This window comes from Sciurus carolinensis, chromosome 15 (assembly GCF_902686445.1).
Source record: "Sciurus carolinensis chromosome 15, mSciCar1.2, whole genome shotgun sequence".
Taxonomy (NCBI): domain Eukaryota; kingdom Metazoa; phylum Chordata; class Mammalia; order Rodentia; family Sciuridae; genus Sciurus; species Sciurus carolinensis.
In genome coordinates, this window is record NC_062227.1 from 28052756 (window position 1) to 28072826 (window position 20071).

The following is a 20071-nucleotide window of genomic DNA, read 5'->3' on the forward strand; positions in this document are numbered from 1 at the left end:
TTTAAGTTTCAACAATGTCTTCAACAATCATAATGTAATGGCATTTGGGGCTTTTCATACAGAAAGCATCCTGGTTATGAGTTCTGGGATTAGGCGCCCTAGGAAGGAACTGCGATTCCCACAAGTAGTGATTCAGATCAATCACCCAGTTTCTTTGAGCTTAGTCTCCCCACTTAAAACAGGAATAGAGGCTGGGGGTGGACCTCAGTGGTAGCATGCATAAGGTCCTGCTTCAATTCCCAGCACCCTCCCATCCCAAATACAGGGCTAATGATAATCTATCTCATAAAGTTATTGGGAGGATTAGGTAAAAATCATGTATATGCAATGCTCACACAGAATAGATGTTCAATAACAACTACTCACTTCTTCAGAATTGTGCCTCATCTTACCATCTCAATATTTAATGCTGTTCCAGAGACATCCTATATTTATCATTTAATAGCTTAAACATGATTTACTAAAACCATGAAAAACAAAGGTTTAATTGGTCTTTACTGTATAATATAATGGTAAATAGTTAAAAGTTCTGAAGAACAATGTCCCATATAAATGAAAAGTCAATTTTATCATGAATTTTATATTACATGACATTGGAAACCTGAGAAAAGGACTACCCCCCAACTACCACTCATTTGTTTAACTTGCCATTATATTCCATTTGAGTCAGCATAATCTTTATTTCAAAATAGCATTTTTATTATATAAAAATGTAAAAATCCAGCAAAACCAGAAATACGGATATATTTTCCTGGGCTTTCACATTTGTTGATTTTTATTCGCAATTTCTTTTTCAATACAATTTACAACCTCATCCCCATTTCCAGTCTGATTATACAAGTGCTAAGTGGCAGAAAGGTCTGGAATAAATACATTAAAAAAAAAAAAAAAAAGCGAAGCTGTGAAACTAAGTTGCATGCAACAGGTTGTATGAGGGTGGGGACAGTGTCTGAGAAATAAAATAGAGAAAGATAACGTAATTGGAAGATTTTAGCTATAGTTCTTTCAATCATCCTTGTCTTTTGCTCCATGTTTAAGGATGCGCGTGAACTCGATGTAATTGAAATTCCCCTTTTTGTCAATAGGGGCTTCTCTGTACAGCTCATCCACTTCCTCATCTGTAAATCGATCGCCCATGGTGGTCAGCAGCTCTCTCAGGTAATCCTCCTGAATGGTACCTGGAAGGCAACAGAAAAAAGGGAGTCACAAACACTTCACCACACAAGATGAATGGTTCATTTCTTTTTGTTTTGTTTTTGGTACCAGGGATTGAACCCAGGGACACTTAATCACTGAGCCACATGCTTAGCCCTTTTTATTTTGAGACAGAACAGGGTCTCGCTAAGTTGCTTTAGCGCTTCACCAAGTTGCTGAGGCTGGTTTTGAACTCGCAATCCTCCTGCCTGAGCCTCATGAAGTGCTGGAATTACAGGTGTGCACTACCCTGCCTAGCTTAAATGGTTTATTTCTAAATCAAGTCAATCTTATAAAATATTTCAGAATATCCATCATCTACATGAACAAAATAAATTAGCTAACTAAAGCTAGCCAAGTCACTGCTTTCCAATTATTTTTGGAGTTCTTTATTAACATTAGATTAACTCATTAAAAAATCTTAGAAATAGACTGATCACGTGCTTATAAAGTTAATGTTAAGCAAGTATTTTCTGGAGGCTAAAAAAAAAAAACCAACCTCCTATATTTTAGAGATATAAAGTAAAAAACAAAACAAAACAACAACAAAAGCTGGCTGCCCAGAACAGAAGGCAGTGCTGCTAAGAGCAAATGTGCAGGAAGTACGGCCGTGTTGACATGTGGAGGTAGGAAGGCAAGAAGGAGCAGTGATGGTTAACCAAGGAAGAAAAGCCAACAGTTAGGTTTTATATGTTAAAAATACTCTTCTCCACAGGTGCATTACAATGAAGACACAGACAAAACAAAGCAAGATCCCAAGAAAAAGCCAGAAAAACAAAGCTAACACTTCAATCGTTCTTGTAAGTTAACTCTGCTTTTTAGTGAGACTGAATACATCCTGGAGAATAACATCATTGTCTAAAAAATACTAGTTAATTCTCCCTTTGGTTTTGAGGAAGCTCAGAGTCAAATTCAAAGATTAGGGATACATATCTTTTTTCCTAGCCAATTCTAATGTTTTGTCCTATTGTAAACAATAGTTTCTGTTCATTCATTTTTTAAAAAAATGTTATCTTACTAATTTTTTTTTTTTCATTTTCTAAATAGTGCTTCATGTACCATAAATGAGACTAGGTGTAAAGAAACAAACAACACTCACCTGTGGCTTCTTCATCAAAGCAAGCAAAAGCATTTCTGATGACATCTTCGGGATCTGTGCCATTTAACTTCTCACCAAACATGGTGAGGAACATGGTGAAATTGATGGGTCCTGGAGCCTCATTCATCATGGCATCGAGGTAAGCATCAGTGGGATTTTTCCCTGCAAGAATTCACAGTTTAACACATAAGGACAATGGACTAATTTCAATAAATATTTTGCTATTGTTATGCTTCCCAACATTATTACATCATCATTACTTGAAAGGAATTTTTCAATTAATGTTCAGGTGCTGAGTATATAGCTAAGTGAAAGAGTGGCCTGCTTATTAGCATGCAGAAGGCCCTGGGTTCAGTCTCCACAGAAAAGAGCCAAAAATGGAAACAAACATTTTAAAAAGACAATTTTTGACAACTTAAAAAATCTTATGAAAATGCATTCTGGAGCCCAGGGTATAAGAGTGCTTGCCTAGTAAGCACTGGGTTTAATCTCCAGCAATGCAAAAACAAAAACCACCACCAAAAAATCCCATTCTGGACTTGGATTGAAAGTTGTTCATTCATTGATACTTTATGCCAACTCTCTTCACTACTTTTAATTAAAGGCTGAACAAAACAAAAACCTGAAACAAAAAACCAGGAAATGCCAACTATTCCATCTTAAATGTTGATAATATTAAAGGTCCATCAAGGGAATCATTTCAATACTAGTTATTCAAAAAATCTAAATATTAATGTTTTCAGTTGTGACGCAGTTGCCCATGAATTGGTATGCTTCAAAAGTTTAGTTATAAGTTGGCCATTTAAGTTAAAACTATTGGGTTGGCTTGGAACTGGGAGCTTATTTTGAACAATGTTCAATAAACAGATATCCTTGAGTGTTCTTTATACATGTTGCTGAACTGCAGCCTTGTAAGTGTTGTTTATAAATCTTCATCTCAGTTCCAGCTGAGAACACTTCTTTTAGCATAGTGGTGAGAGATCTCTGGATCCTCCCCTAGGAGTTGGGGGAAAGTCCCTGGAATGTGCGCTCAAGATGAGAATATCTTTCAGGCCCTATGGTGTGGGGAAAGCAGCTCTGAACGAAGGATCTACAATGCTAGGTTTGAATCCCAGATCTACTGACATGGAGGCCTGGGGGGAGATGGTAGAACTGGGATTCAAATCCAGTATTCCAGATCCTGTATTCAGTGCCATCGGCATCCTTGTCCCACCCCCCATCCATAATAAAGAACTTGTTGAAGTTGGTATCTCAAAGGTCCCTTTCAACTTTAAGTATGTAGGATTCTACATAAAAGGAACATCTGTTAAGAGACTCATATCTAAGGAAGCACCTCAAAATTAAACAAACTAAATACTAATGATACCCAATCTAGAATTGCAGTCCACATGTATATTTCAAATCCTGGGAATTTGGGTGACATTTAAATACCATGATGACATCCATTTCACTGTACTACAATCTTATCTCATTACACCTACTCAGCATACCTATGCAAAAAGATTCACTGAATAAGTTAAAGTAGTTGAAAACATCTACTTTTCCATTTGCAGATTAAACTCTATCTCTCAATAACCAGTGTGTGTGTGTTGGGTGGGGAAGACAACACATAGGTGTCAAGTGAACTCTAGGGTAAAAAAGACAAAAGAATTTAAAATGGATTGTTTAGGCTAAGCACCTATGAACTTGTTCAAGGCATCCAATTTACTTTGTTGATCTGAAAAGCAAATACATATATTTAGGGGTTTTCCCGTTAGAAGGATGAAAACTTGCCTCTTACCCTATCTACTTACTACCATCTGTCCTTTCAACTAACATTTATGGAGTATTTACTGTGAGCAAGGAATGGACGTGAGTATTCAATCCTTGGAATAAAGCTAAGTCCTTCAATTTTCCTCAGTGGCCTTCTTCAGTAATGACTTGCCAAAAAAGTAAACTCACTTAGCTATTCGGGATGTGAAAGAACCTGGGATATAAGCGACCCAGTAAGTCAACAAATTAGATCAACATCTTGATTCTACTCACAGTTAAGATAAAGGAAAATGTTGAAAAATGTTCAAAATTGGTGAACATAGCAAAAGCATGTATGGGTGGGTGTTCACTATGCTGTTAACTCCTTGTATGCTTGAAATTTTTCAAAATAGTGTGTTAGGAGAAAAAAATCAAAACAAAAAGGTAGAGGAGCAAACACTAGCCAAGTATCTTTGTGGACACTAAAAGAAAAAAAAAAAACCAACCTTTTTCTTTGCCCTCTGGCCCTTCAGGTGCCCTTTCTGGTTGCCAGGCAAGCAGGAGAACAACCCTGAGTGCAGAGCTTTACTCAGGACCCCTGAACCTACTCTTCAAGCCATGCCCTGGCCCCATGCTTCGGCCTATCAAGAACTTATCTGCTTGCTGCTTTACTTCCAACTGTAAAACCACTGCTGACTCTGGGCACAACACATCAGACTCCTACTTGCTTCCATCTACTAAAGATCATACCAAACAGCAAAAAACCATACAAAAATAATAAATACCTACAAATTCAAAATAACAAATGGCAGTTTATGTACATAGTAAATCTTCTATCTTTATATTTTCTTTAATTATAAAAAAGCACACATAAGCTGGGCATGGTAGCTCACACCCGTCATCCCAGCAACTCAGGAGGCCGAAGCAAGAGGACCACAAGTTCGAGGCCAGTATCAGCAATTTAGTGTGGCCCTAAGCAACTTAGTGAAACCCTGTCTCAAAATACAAAGTAAAAAGGGCTGGGCATATGGCTTCAGTACTCCTGGGTTCAATACCTGGTACCAAAAAAAAAAAAAAAAAAAAAAAAAAAAAAAAAGGGAAAAAGAAAAAATAGTATATATGTTGAGGAAGTCCCCTTCCCTGTCTTTCCTTTTCCAGTTATACTGCCCTTCTTCCCCAAGACAACCATTATCACTCATGAACATAAACCCTTTTTTACCTGTCCTTAACCTTAATTAACCTAATTATACTCTAGGATTAGTCACACTCATTATTTGAAATTCTGGATTACAGCCTAACAGACATAAAGTATGTACCTGCCAGGTCTCCTGTTTGCTATCCCCTCATGCCTGACCTACCCCCAATATGGCACCTCCCACACCCAGAAACCTCTCCAGAGGCCTTTAGAGACAGAAGAATATTTGTATATCACATAAAAAGAAAAGATTCATAAAGAATTGAATTATTTTTAAGAAACAGCATATAAAGAATATAAAATACCCAATGAGGCAAGCATATCATGCAGATCTTCCTTGTCAATGAAACCGTCTCTGTTCTGGTCAATCATGTTGAAGGCCTCTTTGAACTCCTGAATCTGCGATTGGTCAAACATGGCAAACACATTGGATGTTGCGCGCTGAGGGCGCTTCTTGGTGGTCTTGGTCTTTGCCTTTTTGCTTGACATGGTGGCTGTTTAGGTCTAGTGTTAAAAACAAAAAAATGTATAAAATGTATGGCCAAAAGAAAACATATAACACCTAAAGTTAGTGAGTAAAAACACCCTAATATAGAATTTTTACTTCAACCAGGTAGGAATTAAGTAACATTTAAATATTATTTTCAATGTGATAAATAAGGTTCTGGGAAAAAAGAGAATTCTGAAAAAATTAAGAAACAGAACAGAAATGATTGATGTACTTTCCCCCAAATTTCAAGGAACCAATTTTGATTAAGTAGGAATTAATTTAAAATTTAATTTAGCTATATATAATAATAGCTAGCATGTACCGAGTACTTACTATATACCAAGCACTGTTTTGAAGGCCTGGGGCTGCCCCACAGAGAAAGGCTCTACAGTTGACCTCCTACTCTCACAAGATTGTCCCATTTAATCCTCACAACAATGGAATGCAGTATTATTATTTCCATTTTACTACCAAGATAACATAACTTCTTTGAGGTTCAGTTTTTTTAGTTGTTGTTTTTCCTCTGGTACTACAGATTGAACACAGGTATGTTTTATCACTAAGCTACACTCCCAGCCCTTTTAATTTTCATTTTGAGATAGGGTCTTGCCAAATTGTTGAGACTGGCCTCAAACTTGTGATTTTCCTGCCTTAGTCTCCCAAACTGCTGAGATTACAGGCATGTACCACTAAGTCTAACTGAGCTTCAGTTTTGCATCAGTAAAACAAGATAATCTACTGTAATGCAAGGTGAGAACTAGATGAGATAATGTATGTAAAGAGACTTACATAGTTAGCATGTAGTACATGTTCAAAAGTTCTCATCTTTAAAACAATTATTAAAAAACCCCTACTCTATCTTGCACCCCACCCCTTCTACCTATGCCTGTCCCTTGACAAAACTATCAGAACAGCAATTTAATACTCAACTGTCTCCATTTCCTCATCTTCCTGATCACTCCTGGATCCTCTGTAAATGGCTTTGGTGCTTAGCTTCCAACACTACTGAAAGCCATCGTTGGGGTGGGGATATAGCTCAGTTGGTAGAGTGCTTGCCTTGTATGCACAAGGCCCTGGGTTCAATCCCCAGCACCACAAAAAAAAAAAAAAAAAAAAAAAGAGAGAGAGATGTGAAAGCCATCATTAATTTAACTGTCAAAGAGATGACATTTTTATTTATAGTTTACAATATTGTAAACAAATGAAGTCACACACCACATGACAACCTTCCAGTCAATGATGACTGTGTACATGTTACACACCACACAGCCTCAGTGCACAGGCCACACCATCTACTTTTGCACATTCTACAGTGTTTCAGTGATGAAACTGCCTACCAACACATCTCTCAGAACATATCACCAATGTAAAGTGACTTACAATGTAAGGTGAGTATAAAATAAATCAAACCAAACAAAAATATTTTCAGTTTTGAAGTAGGAAATCTGAATTCAAGTATCAGCTCCACCCTTACTAGTGACATTAACTTCTAAAAATCCACAAATATCTTTTGGTTCAATGTCTTATCCAATATTCAAAACTACCCTAGGAGTTGGGTACTGGTAAATTAAAAAAAAAAAAAAAAAAAAAAAAAAAGTCAGTAGGGCATGGTGGTATACACCTGTAATCCCAGTGAGCAGCTCCGGAGGTTGAGGCAGGAGGATCATGAGTTCAAAGTCAGCCTCAGTAACAGGGAGGCCCTAAGCAATTTAGCCAGACTACCTCTAAATAAAATACAAAAAAAGGGCTGAGGATGTAGCTCGGTAGTTAAATCCCCAGTACCAAAAAAAAAAAAAAAAAAAAAAAAAAAAAAAGCCCCCGTTATTAATTTAAGGTTGTCCAAAGAGAGGTATGATCTGTGCCCTTGGTGCCTGGGAAATGATCTCTATCTAGGTTCCTAGAATATCCTGCCTGGTATCTGCAGTCTGAGGTCACACCAGACAGTCTAACAATGTGGGTTTTGATGGGCAATTTAGATCACATGGTATCAGGCTGACCTCTATAGAGAAGCTGGATACTGAGGTCAGCCAGGTAGGTATTTACTGTGTCCGTGATGGAACACAAATAAAACACTGGATACTGAGGATCAGGCGAGTTTCCCTGGTTGTCAATATTGTCATGCATCGTTGCTAGGGCATAATTAGCATTCTCCATGACTTTACTGGCTGGGAGACACTGGAAGTTCTGCATTCGAAACCTTCCAGAATCTGCCCCACACAACTCTTCCCTTGACTGATTCTAACCTATCCCTTTCACTTAGTAAACCATACTTGTGAGTATAACACCTTTCAGGAAGTCCTATCAGTTCTAGCACATTATTAAAACTAAGGGAAGTTTTGGGGATATGGAAACTTGCAATTGGTGTCAGATGTGCGGGCAGTCTTGGGGACCATTCCCTATTTCTGTAACCCCATAATAAGAAAGCAGATAACTAGCCAGGTCAGCAGCTGAGCAAGGGAAATTAGGACCTGAGTCTTTAGGACTCCTGGTTTTAGACTTTCTATTACCTATATTATCTACTTTTCTTTCTCCAGTGTAACAGATATGAATACAGGGTGCTTTGAAACTTGGCTTGGTGGTATGTTTTGAAGTATACCAGCCTTAGAGTTCTTACTCTCAACTTTGCAACTACTTGCCTCCCTACGTAATTGTCCTGAATAAATGGTAATTTTCTTCTCCTTCCTATAACAGCTTGCTATTTAACCTTAGTTATAGTAAAGGTTAAATCAGAGATAGAATGTGGTCCAATAGTAAGACACTTGACTATGGACTGTTCTTGTTATCTGGGTCGGGGGGGAGTGCTGGGGTTTGAATCAGGACCTCACAGAGGCTAATCATGTGCTCCACCACTGAGTTACACCCACACCCTCGCTTGATCACATTTTAATTCTTTTTCACATTGCAAAACTGTTAGATTAAGGTTTTTTTCATGCTAAAAATCTATGCTTTTATTTCTTCAAAATATATTGTCAGTAAGTCTATAGGCAAGTAGTTCTATCAGCAAATCATTTTCATAACAGTCATTTTAAAAAACTTCCCAAAGAGTAAATTATTTTTTTAAAAAATGATCTGCCAACTGTATCATGCAACTCAATGGTTAGCTGAAAATATACTTGTTTGAGTTTTCCAAGAAGCCAATGCCAAGATGGGATTAAACACATAAGGATTTTATTAGGGGACATGTCTATGAGAAAGAATGGGGAAGCAGCTCCACAACCAGAAAGGCACTCAGATGGTGAGGTAAGTCTGATCCCCAAGTGAAGGAGAACGGAAGGAAAGCTGATAGAAGAGTAAGAACAATTTGCGAACTGGCCCTAATCAAAATGTATTACAGAATAAACAGAGCTCAATATCATAGTAGTATAATTTCTTTTGATTCTTAGTACTGGGGATTGAATCCAGTGGTGCTTAATCACTGAGCCACATTCCTAGCACTTTTTATGTTACATTAATAGACAGGGTTTCACTAAGTTGCTGAGGTTGGCTTTGAACTTAGGAGTCTCCTGCCTCAGTCTCTCAGGCTGCTGGGATTATAGGCATGTATAATTTCTTTTTAAAAGAGTTTTTAGGGCTGGGATGTAGCTCAGTGGTACAGCAGTTGCCTACCCGGTGCAAGGCCCTGAGTTCAATACCCACCATCGCATCAAAACAAATTTTCTCTCATTCAATTGTATATATACATGGTATCCACAAAAACCACACACACACACACACTCTCTCTCTCTCTCTCTCTCTCTCTCTCACACACACACACACACAATAAAGTATCAGTTGAAAAGTGAGGCAAATTGCATCAAATCCATCAAATTGAAGGGAACTCTCACCCAGAAGAAACTGGCATCTCTTCTTTCCTCCTTGCTTTCTGAGATAAGTATCTTGGCTTTCACCACTTTCTCACTTCCCACTCACTTTCCAATCCATCACAATCTGGCTTTCTTTTCTCCCCTGCAACTGCTTTCAAATTGCCAAATCTAATCCAAATCTTCTTGGACCACTCTACTGTGTTTGACACTATTTTATCCCTCTTTTCTTTGAGACTCAGAAGCTTTTGGCCTGGTGCTCAGTAATACTAAAATAGAAAGTCCCAGAAGGAAAGCGCGCACAAGAGGCCCAACCTCGAAGACCTTCCACTCCAATGTGGGAGGCAGATAAACAATATACTGGGGAAACTGGTTTACATAAATGCTGTACTCTACTTCCTCAGTTCTCCTATTTCTATTTTCTTCTTAAACTTTTATCTCCACTCACTTAAATATCCATGTTGCTCAGCACTCTGGCAGTACATGGCTTAAAGTTGTTTTCATTCTGCTTTCCTTGGATGATCTCATGAACACTCATTGTTCTGACAACACCTATGACTCCCAAGTCTGTACCTCCAGGCCTGACCTTAACCTTCAGCTTCAGACTCAAACACGCAACAGTCTATGAAAGGCACCCATCTGGATATCCCACAGACACCTCATAATCAACATGCTGAAGACTGAATTCATTACCTTCCCCCTCCTAAACTTTTCCAGCTTTGTTTTCTCAGTCTACCCACTCACCTTCGTCCACCTACTCACCAAGCCAGAAACCCAGGAGTCATCCTCCACAGATCCTCTCCCTGATAAATCAAGACCTGCCTCTTAAATATTTCTCAGATTTGCTCATCTTCCTTATTTCTCTGTCATCACCCTAAACCTGGTCCTCACCATCTTTTGTGTAGACTATTTCTATGGTCTCCAAACCTTACCTCCTGTTTCCCTCAAATTCCCCTTCATTTGCCAGAGGTGTCTACATATGAATATGGCCTCATCATTCCACTTTTTAAAATCTTTTTTGCCTCTCCACCTCATAAAAGACAAAGAATAAGTTCTAAAGCATGGCACATGGGTCCCCAATACCCCACCAGTAGTGGGGACTGAACCTAGGGGTGCTCTAACCACTGAATTACCTCCCCAGCCCTTTTTGAGAAAGGGTCTCCCTAAGTTGCTTAGGGCCTCACTAAATTGCTGAAGCTGGGTTTGAACTTGTAATCTGCCTGCCTCAGCCAGAAGTTGTTGGGATCACAGGTGCCCGCCACCACCCCTGGCCACATATGGGTCTTTCTTTACCTGCTCTATCTAGCACTCTTTCCACCTTCATCTCTATTCATTCTTAACTTTGTACTTTTCCTTTAGCAACATCAAACTGTTAGCATGTCTCCAAGGCACCATGCAGTGTCTGACCTTGAGTACCTTTGTTCTTGCTATTTTTCCATGTCAAGATTCCCTGGCCCACTTCTCTGCTTTAGGAACAAAGTAGAAATTAAAGATCTACTTAACTCTTAGCTCTACCATGTTTTGAGGGATTCATGTGCAAGGCACACCTTACTTGTATTAAATGAAAGATGTCTGCCTTACAAATGAAGAAACTGAAAATCAAAGATACTATCTTTCCCAAGATCATCTAGTGGTAAAGCTAAGATTCAAACCCCATTGTTACAGGTTATTTCTACCTATCTATTTTTTACTTCATACTAACTGTTCTAGTTATTTTAACAAAAAATTTAAACAACTTCACCACTACCAATATAATCCAACAGTGATTTCTGAGCAGTTACTCTCCTCTAAATTCAAATCCTAGACAAACGGAGTTTTCAAATTAATTGAAACTTTACTGGAGAATACTGTGCAGGATTGCACCATGGGTGACTAAAACGTGAATGGCATTCCCTGGAAATACACAACACAGAGGCCATGGTTGGGTTTAATCAAGTAGCAGCATTTTCTATCAGTCATAATTTGACTTTGAAACCTTTACCTAGGATTGCCAAACTATTAATGTTTACCCTGTGTTTAAAAAAGTTCAACCCTACCCTAAACCACAGCTATAAAGGAAAATATACATATAGATTACAGCACATAATATAAAGAATTACTTTTGATAGCAGTAAAAACACTTCTTGCTTCCTCTTCAAATTTTTAATTTTATTTCTATAATTTCTAACAAAGTGAATGAAAGGATACATACAATGCTCACAGAGTTTACATCAAGGGCAGGTAAGTAGAAATATGGTATTAGAGGTGGCTGTGGTGTCAATATATGTGGTTGGTAATCTAAATGTCTGCAAAGTCACCTGCAGAACTGATATGCAAATCAAAAACATAATACCATAATAATTAATAAGCAGTCTGCAAACTTCATCCACCCTATACAGCCTTCTTCCCTGGGAAAGATGCTCAAAGAGCAAATTCTATCAACTACTGATGACTTCCTCAACATTCCTTTGGAGCTTCTTCAAGTATCGGAAGTCAGCAAGTGTCACCATACAGCAAATGAATACAGCTCTCCCAGCACTTGGCTGCACATTAGAACCTTGGGAAAACAACAACAACAACAAACCTGGGGCTTAGTCTAGTCTAACTGAAACTGAATGTCAGGAGTGGGGCCCAGAAATCTAGTTTTAAAATGCACCAGATGATTCCAATGCACAGTGAAGGCTGAGAACCACTTAAACTTAAATTGGCTCTTTATGCTTCTAGTTCCCTTTTGTTTGGCTGTGCGTGCTTGTTTGTGTGTGTGTGTGTGTGTGTGTGTGTGTGTGTAGTATAGTTCAATAACCCACAGGCTTATATATGCTAAGCAAGTGCTTTTCCATTGAGCCCTTTTTATTCTGAGACAGAGTCTCACTAAGTGTCCAGGCTGGCCTCAAACTTGTGATCCTCCTGTCTTAGTCTCCAAAGTAGTTGGGATTACAAGTACAAGTATATGCCAACATGCCCTGATCCCTTGTACTTTTAATGTTAATGGAGATTCTGGAGACCTGGATTCTTAATTCTAGTGCTTTCATCTGTAGTTGTTATGAATAAACTTTTAGCTATACCAGGTCTCACTTTCCTTACTCATCTATATAATAAAAGGTAGATCATAAACCATAAACTGGCTGCCACCAAACTACATGCACTCTGCAGGAAGGTTTGTTTAGCACCTCCAGGGACAGCCTTTAACATGCTTCTTTAGAAAACAGAATTAGTTTGCCAGTTTTTTTGTTTTTGTTTTTGTTTTTTTTTTAATGGAACATTTTACATAGAAACCTCAATTTCTGACATCTGGAATATCTGCATGATAAGGAATCATTTTGCCCAGCATGCCCAAATTCCTGTTGATAGTGTTCCATGAATGATCCCCATTATTTCCTCCAATTTCTTGTCCCAGCTGGTATTAGTTGTCCTTACCTCCCTGGCCCACGAGAGCATCTGATCCCACTCCTTTGGCCAAGGAACCTGGTCAGGCTTCAACATGGTACTCAGCAATTCTCATGCCCTTGTGCAGTTCCCTCCAACAGTGAAAAAGGTTGACCTGGTGTAACTTTGTCATAATAGACATTGCAGCTTCTGCCCTGCTCTTTCTTCAATCACTCAATCTGCAGGAGCTAGCACTAGATCATGAGGGCACTCACATAGCCCTGTCGAAAGACCCATGTGGCAGGGAACTCAAGGCTCCTGACAATAGCCAGCACTAACTTGCTAGTCAGTCATTTTGGAGGCTAATCCTTCATATCCTGACTGTAACCTTGTGACAGACCCTGAGCCAAAACCACCCAGCTAAGCTGCTCTGGAATTCAAAAATTCCATATTGCTTTTTAAGGTGCTACATTTGGGAGTAATCTTTCATATACCAAAAGAAAGCTAACAAAGCTACTGTTTCCTTGACCTCTTTTATGTTAAAATAGGGCAGTGCCTTTATTTCGGAATTGGAGTCACAGAATTTTAGAAAGCTCAAAGGGACCACAGTCAAGTTTGCATTGGATGGAAACATTTCTATTTCTGGTTAGAAAACTTTACCTACTATTCAATTTCTTTTAATTTCTCTTTTATTCTTTTAATTTTTTTGCAGTACTGGTGATGGAACCCAGGGTCTCACGCACACCAGGTTGGTGATCTATGACTAGATCTATATTCCCAGTCTTTAGATTCCCCTTTTAATCTCAAGTCATCTCTTCCTCAGTATTTCCATCACCATCATCCTCTTCAGCTATCCTGCTGATTTGCTAGTTCTTCTTGCTTCCTAATTGGAATTTCCTTCAAAGCTGTTCTGGAAACGTGTTTTTTGTTAAGTACTGGTTGAAAAACTGGTGGTGTACAGGCACCACTCAAAAAATGAGGTAATTAGGGAGAGGAGAGGAACTGGTTTTGAGAGCAAAGGGGTGATGAAGAATTCAAGTGCCAGCCAAGCTACAGTAGTTGAGATGCCCAGAAGTCAGGATGCTCAGCAGATCTTGTTTAGCAAGGCTGATTTGTAAGCTGAGACTTGAGGTGAGGCCCTGAGTGGAGGAACTCACAGAAAAGCACAGAGCAGGACTTGAACTAAAACCTAAGGTCATTTTTAATTCAGTCTCACCAAGGTCTATCAGAATCTTTAGGAATTTCTCCTGGATTCCCATGGTCATTACTGTAGTCAGACTAATTAATGTTTGTTCTAATTAGGGGATAAAATGACTAGATCTGTGAGCAACAGTCTGAAAACAGCTATCATAAAGAGTATTTAGTATATAATCAAGTTTAAATATTTCACAAAATGAACCTCATATACTTAATAACATATCATTGCTTTTATGCTGCATATTTAGGGAGGAGGAAGTCAGTTCCATAAATTATAATTCTTTTAGAGAGCCAAACTCAATTTTCACAACTTTTCTGTTCTTAATACCAGGTCAACTTTCCCCCTAGTATATTCAAATATTTACTACATGTATTATAGCAGTGTCATTCTTTTATTGTAAGTTTTATGATTGTCCTACTTGGTAGTAAACTTTCTATCCTCTCAATTTCCAAATCATTTGTTTTATTGTAGTGATATTTATATAAAGTGAAACGTACAAATCTTAATACATTTTTAATATATTTTTGTAAATGTGTACACCCATATAACCAAATTGAGTTACAAATGTTAACATCATTCTCCCCTAGGCATCCCTTGTTCAGATTTGTATCTCCACAGATGAGTTTTGGTCTGTCTTTGAACTTCTCATAATGGAATTACAGTGTACATTCTTATATGCCTGACTTTCTTTCACTCAGTATATTTTTTGAGATTGATTTATTTTATTATCAACAAGTGAGTTTATCAACAAGTTTATCAATGGTTCTTTTCTTTTTTTTCCCCTTCCTTTCCATGCTGGGGATCAAATCTGGGACATTATTATTATTGCTCAGTATGTTACATTACCTGCAATTCAGATACATTTCTACGGATTTTTGCCTTTCCGTTTTGTATTGCAAGATTTGGCAGAGTGCCTTGCACATGGTAGGTACTCAATAAATACTAGCCAAGCAAATGCATACATGTTTTCTTCCTATCACAACTCTACATATGTTTATCATAAGGTAGGTCCTAGATCGTAATTCCAAAGTAAGGCTTTTTCCTATGGTCAGCAGAAACTCTACTGGTCTTCTTGAAGAAGGTAACAAGTTAACAAAACTTAACAGCAACCCCTTGCTCCATACCTAAAAGGAACATTAATAACAGGATAATAATTAAATATTAAAGATGTGCCAGGCACTGGTGTAAGCATTTCTCATGTACCAATACATTTAGTCCTCACAACAACTTACGATATAGATATTATCTCCATTTCTCACATGAGAAAATTGGGGTAAAAAAGGAATAAACAACTTGCCACAGAGCCAGAAAAGGTAGCACTTAAAAATCACGATCTACATTCAGGACATGTAGCTTCAAGCTTGTACCACTAGCCCCTAATATCCTGCATATAGGCAACTGAAATGTTAGTCAAGGGTAAGAGGCAATGCCACCACATAGCTAATATGTGTGTTGGGGCTCAGAAAATGATACCCCATTTTTGACACACAAAGCACTTTGAACTAAAAAAGCAGCTTCGAAGTATCTGTGACCTCCCTTCTCCATGTTGATTCAATTTCTTCCGGAAGCAAAGGGAGTGGCTGTCTCTTAAGTTCCTTCATCTCACTATGGAAAGTTCTTCCATAAGGAATGCAGTTGCCTTGGGCACCCTCCCTATAATGTCATTATACAAAGAAAATTCTCAGGCAAGAAGACTAGAGTTGACACCACACCCAGAGATCAGAAGAAATTTGTCCTGGGATATTCTCTGTTCTTCAGGATAATTCATTTTCTCTAAAAATCATTTCCTTTTCCTCTAAAATTGCCTACATCCCCCCTCCCTTCTCTTAAGCTTCTAAACCTCATGAAGTTATTGAATACTCACTTTCCTATTCTCCCCCACAAAATAAATTTTGTATGCCTTTTCTCCTGTTTACCTGTTTGTCTCAGCAGTTCTCAACCAAAGCTTCAGAGAGTGGAAGGGAAGTTCCCTTTGCCCCAACAAGTGAATTTATGAAGATCCTAATCAATGATGTTGTCAAATAGGGTATAACAAGCATGGGAGGTGAGAATTCTATCACTGAACCACCCATGTGCAAATAGAGTATAATGATATCCCTAGATATCTGGTGTCTTTCATTTTTGGGAGAATGGGAAAACTAGTCTCATTTAGGGACTCTAAATCCTCTTTAGAATCTTTCCTAACCTTGGTCACCCTCACCTGGGAATGTCCTTCAGAAGTAGCAGTTCATCTTGTCCAAACTCAGTTTCATTAAAGCATAAATGAACAATGAATCAGCCATCATATAAGTTGTTTCGTTTAACAGAGTCCGAACAACCAAAAAGCTGTACACTTAGTTATGAAGTCTAGGAGGGTTAGCCTGAGGTTTACAGAGAAATGAGGGGTGGCACCATATGAATTCCTCAAGTGACCTTAGACAAACTACTTCTCTCTGGTGTCAATTCCCTCAATTATAAAATGAAGGGGTTTCACTGACATAATCTATAAAGGTTTCTATTAAATTCTAAAATGCTGTGTGGTTCTTCTCTTACCAAAGGACTATTCCAAATCTATCTTCAACAAAAGGGTGCCAAACCAAGCCCCTAAATGCTCCTTTCTTCATGTTGCTCCCTTACTGAAGAATTCAAATGATTCCCTAAGGCATCTTACATAAGCTTTTACTTCTTGTCAACTTTTCAAGACATCCATAAAAGGGCCTCACTTACCTAACTACCCTCATTTTATTTTATTGTGGTATTGGGGATCTAAACCCACAGCCCCTCAAACACAATGCTCTACCACTGAGCTACACACCCAGCCTCAACTGCCTATTCTTATTTCCAACTGTTATTCATTAGAGTGGTGCTCCACTAGGGCTGCTGTCCCTACTGTTTCCTTTTCACATGACAGAACTCCCACCCGTTGAGCTTTTGCTCTTGTTATCTCCTGCCACAGATCCTGCCAGAAATACTAAGTTTCACCTCCTAGAGCTGAATCCAAGGACTTCACTGAGGTCACGACTCTTTCCAAGGAAGCTTTCCCAGATTTCTTTTAATTGTCCTTTTCTATAACCAACACGGTTATAGAAATCTTTGCAAGTTAAATACGGTTAAACTAAATCTTTGCAAGAAGCGAAAACAGCGAGTTAAAACTCCCTTAGAAATTATTCCACATAAGCCTACTCTGATCATCGTCTGGCACCAGTGCGGTGCTCTAACACTTTCCCTGAACACTCTTAGGCAAGAGCCTGACACTAATGGACTCCTGTATTCCCCAAAGCATCTAGGGCCGTGTGGGGCACAGAGCAGGGGACCCACGCGCTGTTGGACCTAATTGACTGCTTGGGCCCGCAGCAGGGCCGGGAGGGCAGGTGCAGGCACCAGGTGTGTAAAGTCATCCAGGTGACGCAGGGCCGGCCCACTCAGTGCCAGGGACCCGGCCACCTCTTCCTGCAGGCTGTCTCCCCAGCCCAGCTTCATCCGCCTCGGAGTTTCCCGGGCCCTCGACTTCCAGGCCCGGGCCCCTACCAGGGCCTCACTGCTGACCCTCCTCCCTTCACCTCCAGCCCTGAGCCACTTCCCCCGCAATCTGACAGGTCCAGCCGCCGCCCGGCGGCGCAGAGACCCTGTCAGGCAGCAGGGGCGCAGCCGGAGGGGACAGATGCGGCCCAGGGGTTGTCACGCGCGAGGCGGAGCGCCACTCACCCAGCACTAGGTACCAGATCCCGGATGCCCTACGCGAGGCGACGAGCGACAGCAACGAGCGCGGGGCTGTGGTCGGACCGTGGCGGCGCCGGCACTTCCTGCCCGGGGAGGCGGGGCGGAAGGCGCACCGGAAGGCGCGCGGCTCCAACAGGGAGAGAGGGGTGCGGTCAGCGTTCCGCGCAGACTGAGCCGCCGGGGTCGCCGAGGGTCCGTCCCGGTGCGGGGCTGCCGGGGCTGAGCGCACACAGCCCGGGTCTTGTGGTCTCTTTCTTCCTTGTCCAGGTCTGTCGCAGCGTGCCCCCCTGCGACCGGACGGCCACCCCGCGGCCCGCCTCCCCCGCCTGCCCGCGGCCGGTCCCCACCGCCCTTCCGCATTCCTGGCCGCGAGGCGGGGGCGAGGGCAGGGTCCGGGGCACCGCGTGGAATTTGACCCGGCCGGGCGTCGATCCGCCTTGGTTTAGGGGTCCCTGACGCAGGAAGCGGCCCACCCAGGGTTGCCAGATTTAGCAAATTGAAGTAGTTACCCTAATTAAGTTTGGATTTCTTATAAACAAGTAATTTGTAGGGTATGCAATAAGGGAAGGTTCAAGAGGGCACGCCCCTGCCAGCTCCACAATCCCTTACTCTTCTTTTTAAACTGCATTCCAGTCCAAGTAAAGTCGTTTAACTCTTTCCTACCTTCAAGATATTATTCTTAGTTTAATCCTATTAATTTTTGCAGTGATGGGGATCGCGCACGCTAAGACCTACCTTCAAATTATGAGGTGTACTACCTTATCAGGCCACACTTATAACTGTTTCATTCCCACTTTTAAACATAACAAAGTTTTGTTTAAATTATTACACACATACACTTGCACACATATACAATGCTTTTGGTCAACAAATGGAAAAGAGGAAGCTACATAATTCAGGTTTTGTCTAGATATTCTTTGTGGCTATAATCGTTAAATCAAGATAGTTACCCTCACTTCGAAATAGCACTATTTCAAAACAATGGAGGATGGTCAGCCTAATAACCAATTTTTACTGAACTCTTATCGCCTAAACATGTGCCAGATGCTGGGGCAATGAATAATAATTCGCATTATTTCCCTTCAAGGAGCGTATATTCTAGAAATCTTTGATCTTAAATTCCTAGAAGGTAGGAACCATGTGTTCAGCACTCTACACAAGTAGTTCTTAAAATAGTAGCATGAAAAATAACCTGGAAAGGCTGCTAAAAGTTTGATCCTTAAAATTCAGTATTATGTTTCAATGTCAGGAGTTTAGAATAATTTGCACTTTACATCACCCAGGTGGTGCTGATGCTGTGGTCCCTCATCTGATGTCCCACCCGTTGTATTTTTTTTGCAGTGCTGGGATTGAACCCAGGGTCTTGTGCTTTGGAGGCAAGCACTCTACCAACTGAGCTATATCCCCAGCCCACACCTGGCTCTAAATATATACTCCTCCTTAACTAAAGACTGCCCTTTGTTTGTTAAGTAATTGTCTTTACACTCAATCAGACTTTGACTTCTTGGATTTTTGTCACAAAGTTATTCTATTACTTAAAGGCAAAGTGCTTACCCAGCATGCACAAGGCTCTAGGTTGGGTCCCCAGCACGATCAAAAAACAAAAACAAAAAAAGGGCTCTTAGCCAAGTATGGTCTATTACTACTCCATAAGCCCTTACCCTGGTTAAGGTAAGTCAATTCATAGCTCAAGTCATCCTGACTGTACTTTGTGTGCTGGGGATCAGGCCTAGGCAGGCTCTCTACCACTGAGGTACACTTCTTGCCCTGAATATTAACTTTGGTCTATTTAAGTTTCTAGGACTGTCCTAATACAATCATCACATGTCGTTATTTAAACTTAAAATTCAGTTCCTCAGTTGTATTATATACATTTTAAGTGTAAAGAGCCATGTAAGTCCAAATGGCAACACAGTCGTAAGCAGGTGAATAGTGATGCTGCACCCTCTGGTTTGGTTTCATCAGAACTCTTTTTTTTTTTTTTTTTAACAAGGGATGGAATCCAGGGGCACTTTACCACTGAGCTACATCCCTAGCCCTTTTGTGTGTGTGTTTTATTTTGAGACAGCCTTGCTAAGTTGCTGAGTCTGGCCTCAACCTGCAATCTTCCTGCCTCAGTCTCCTGAGCCGCTGGGATTACAGGCATGCCCGGATCATGAGAACTCTTGAAACAGTTTGTTTCACTCATCACAGAAACATTTTAGGAGCTGGTTTTGCAGTCGAACCCACTTTGGCAAAGATACTTTCAGCTTTTTATTGGTAATCACCCTGATTTAAGCAAGGCCCAGCTACTAAACAGGGAATGCCATTACTAAACTGA

General features: G+C 40.1%; 1 protein-coding gene across 2 annotated transcripts; it reads right to left on the reverse strand.

The window, feature by feature from the left end:
• Positions 1-742: 742 nt before the first annotated feature.
• LOC124965803 (myosin regulatory light chain 12B) lies at positions 743-18047 on the reverse strand. 2 transcript variants are annotated; one of them, XM_047526950.1, is made up of 5 exons: positions 17737-18047; positions 6640-6782; positions 5525-5723; positions 2294-2455; positions 743-1178 (listed from the first exon to the last, which is right to left on the reverse strand). In XM_047526950.1, the coding sequence occupies exons 3-5, from the start codon at positions 5706-5708 to the stop codon at positions 1006-1008; spliced, it is 519 nt and encodes a 172-aa protein (XP_047382906.1). In that variant the 5' UTR covers positions 5709-5723; positions 6640-6782; positions 17737-18047; the 3' UTR covers positions 743-1005. The 2 variants fall into 2 exon arrangements, with proteins under 2 accessions (XP_047382906.1, XP_047382905.1); XM_047526949.1 differs by lacking the exon at positions 6640-6782 and having other exon boundaries at positions 17737-18044.
• Positions 18048-20071: the final 2024 nt, after the last annotated feature.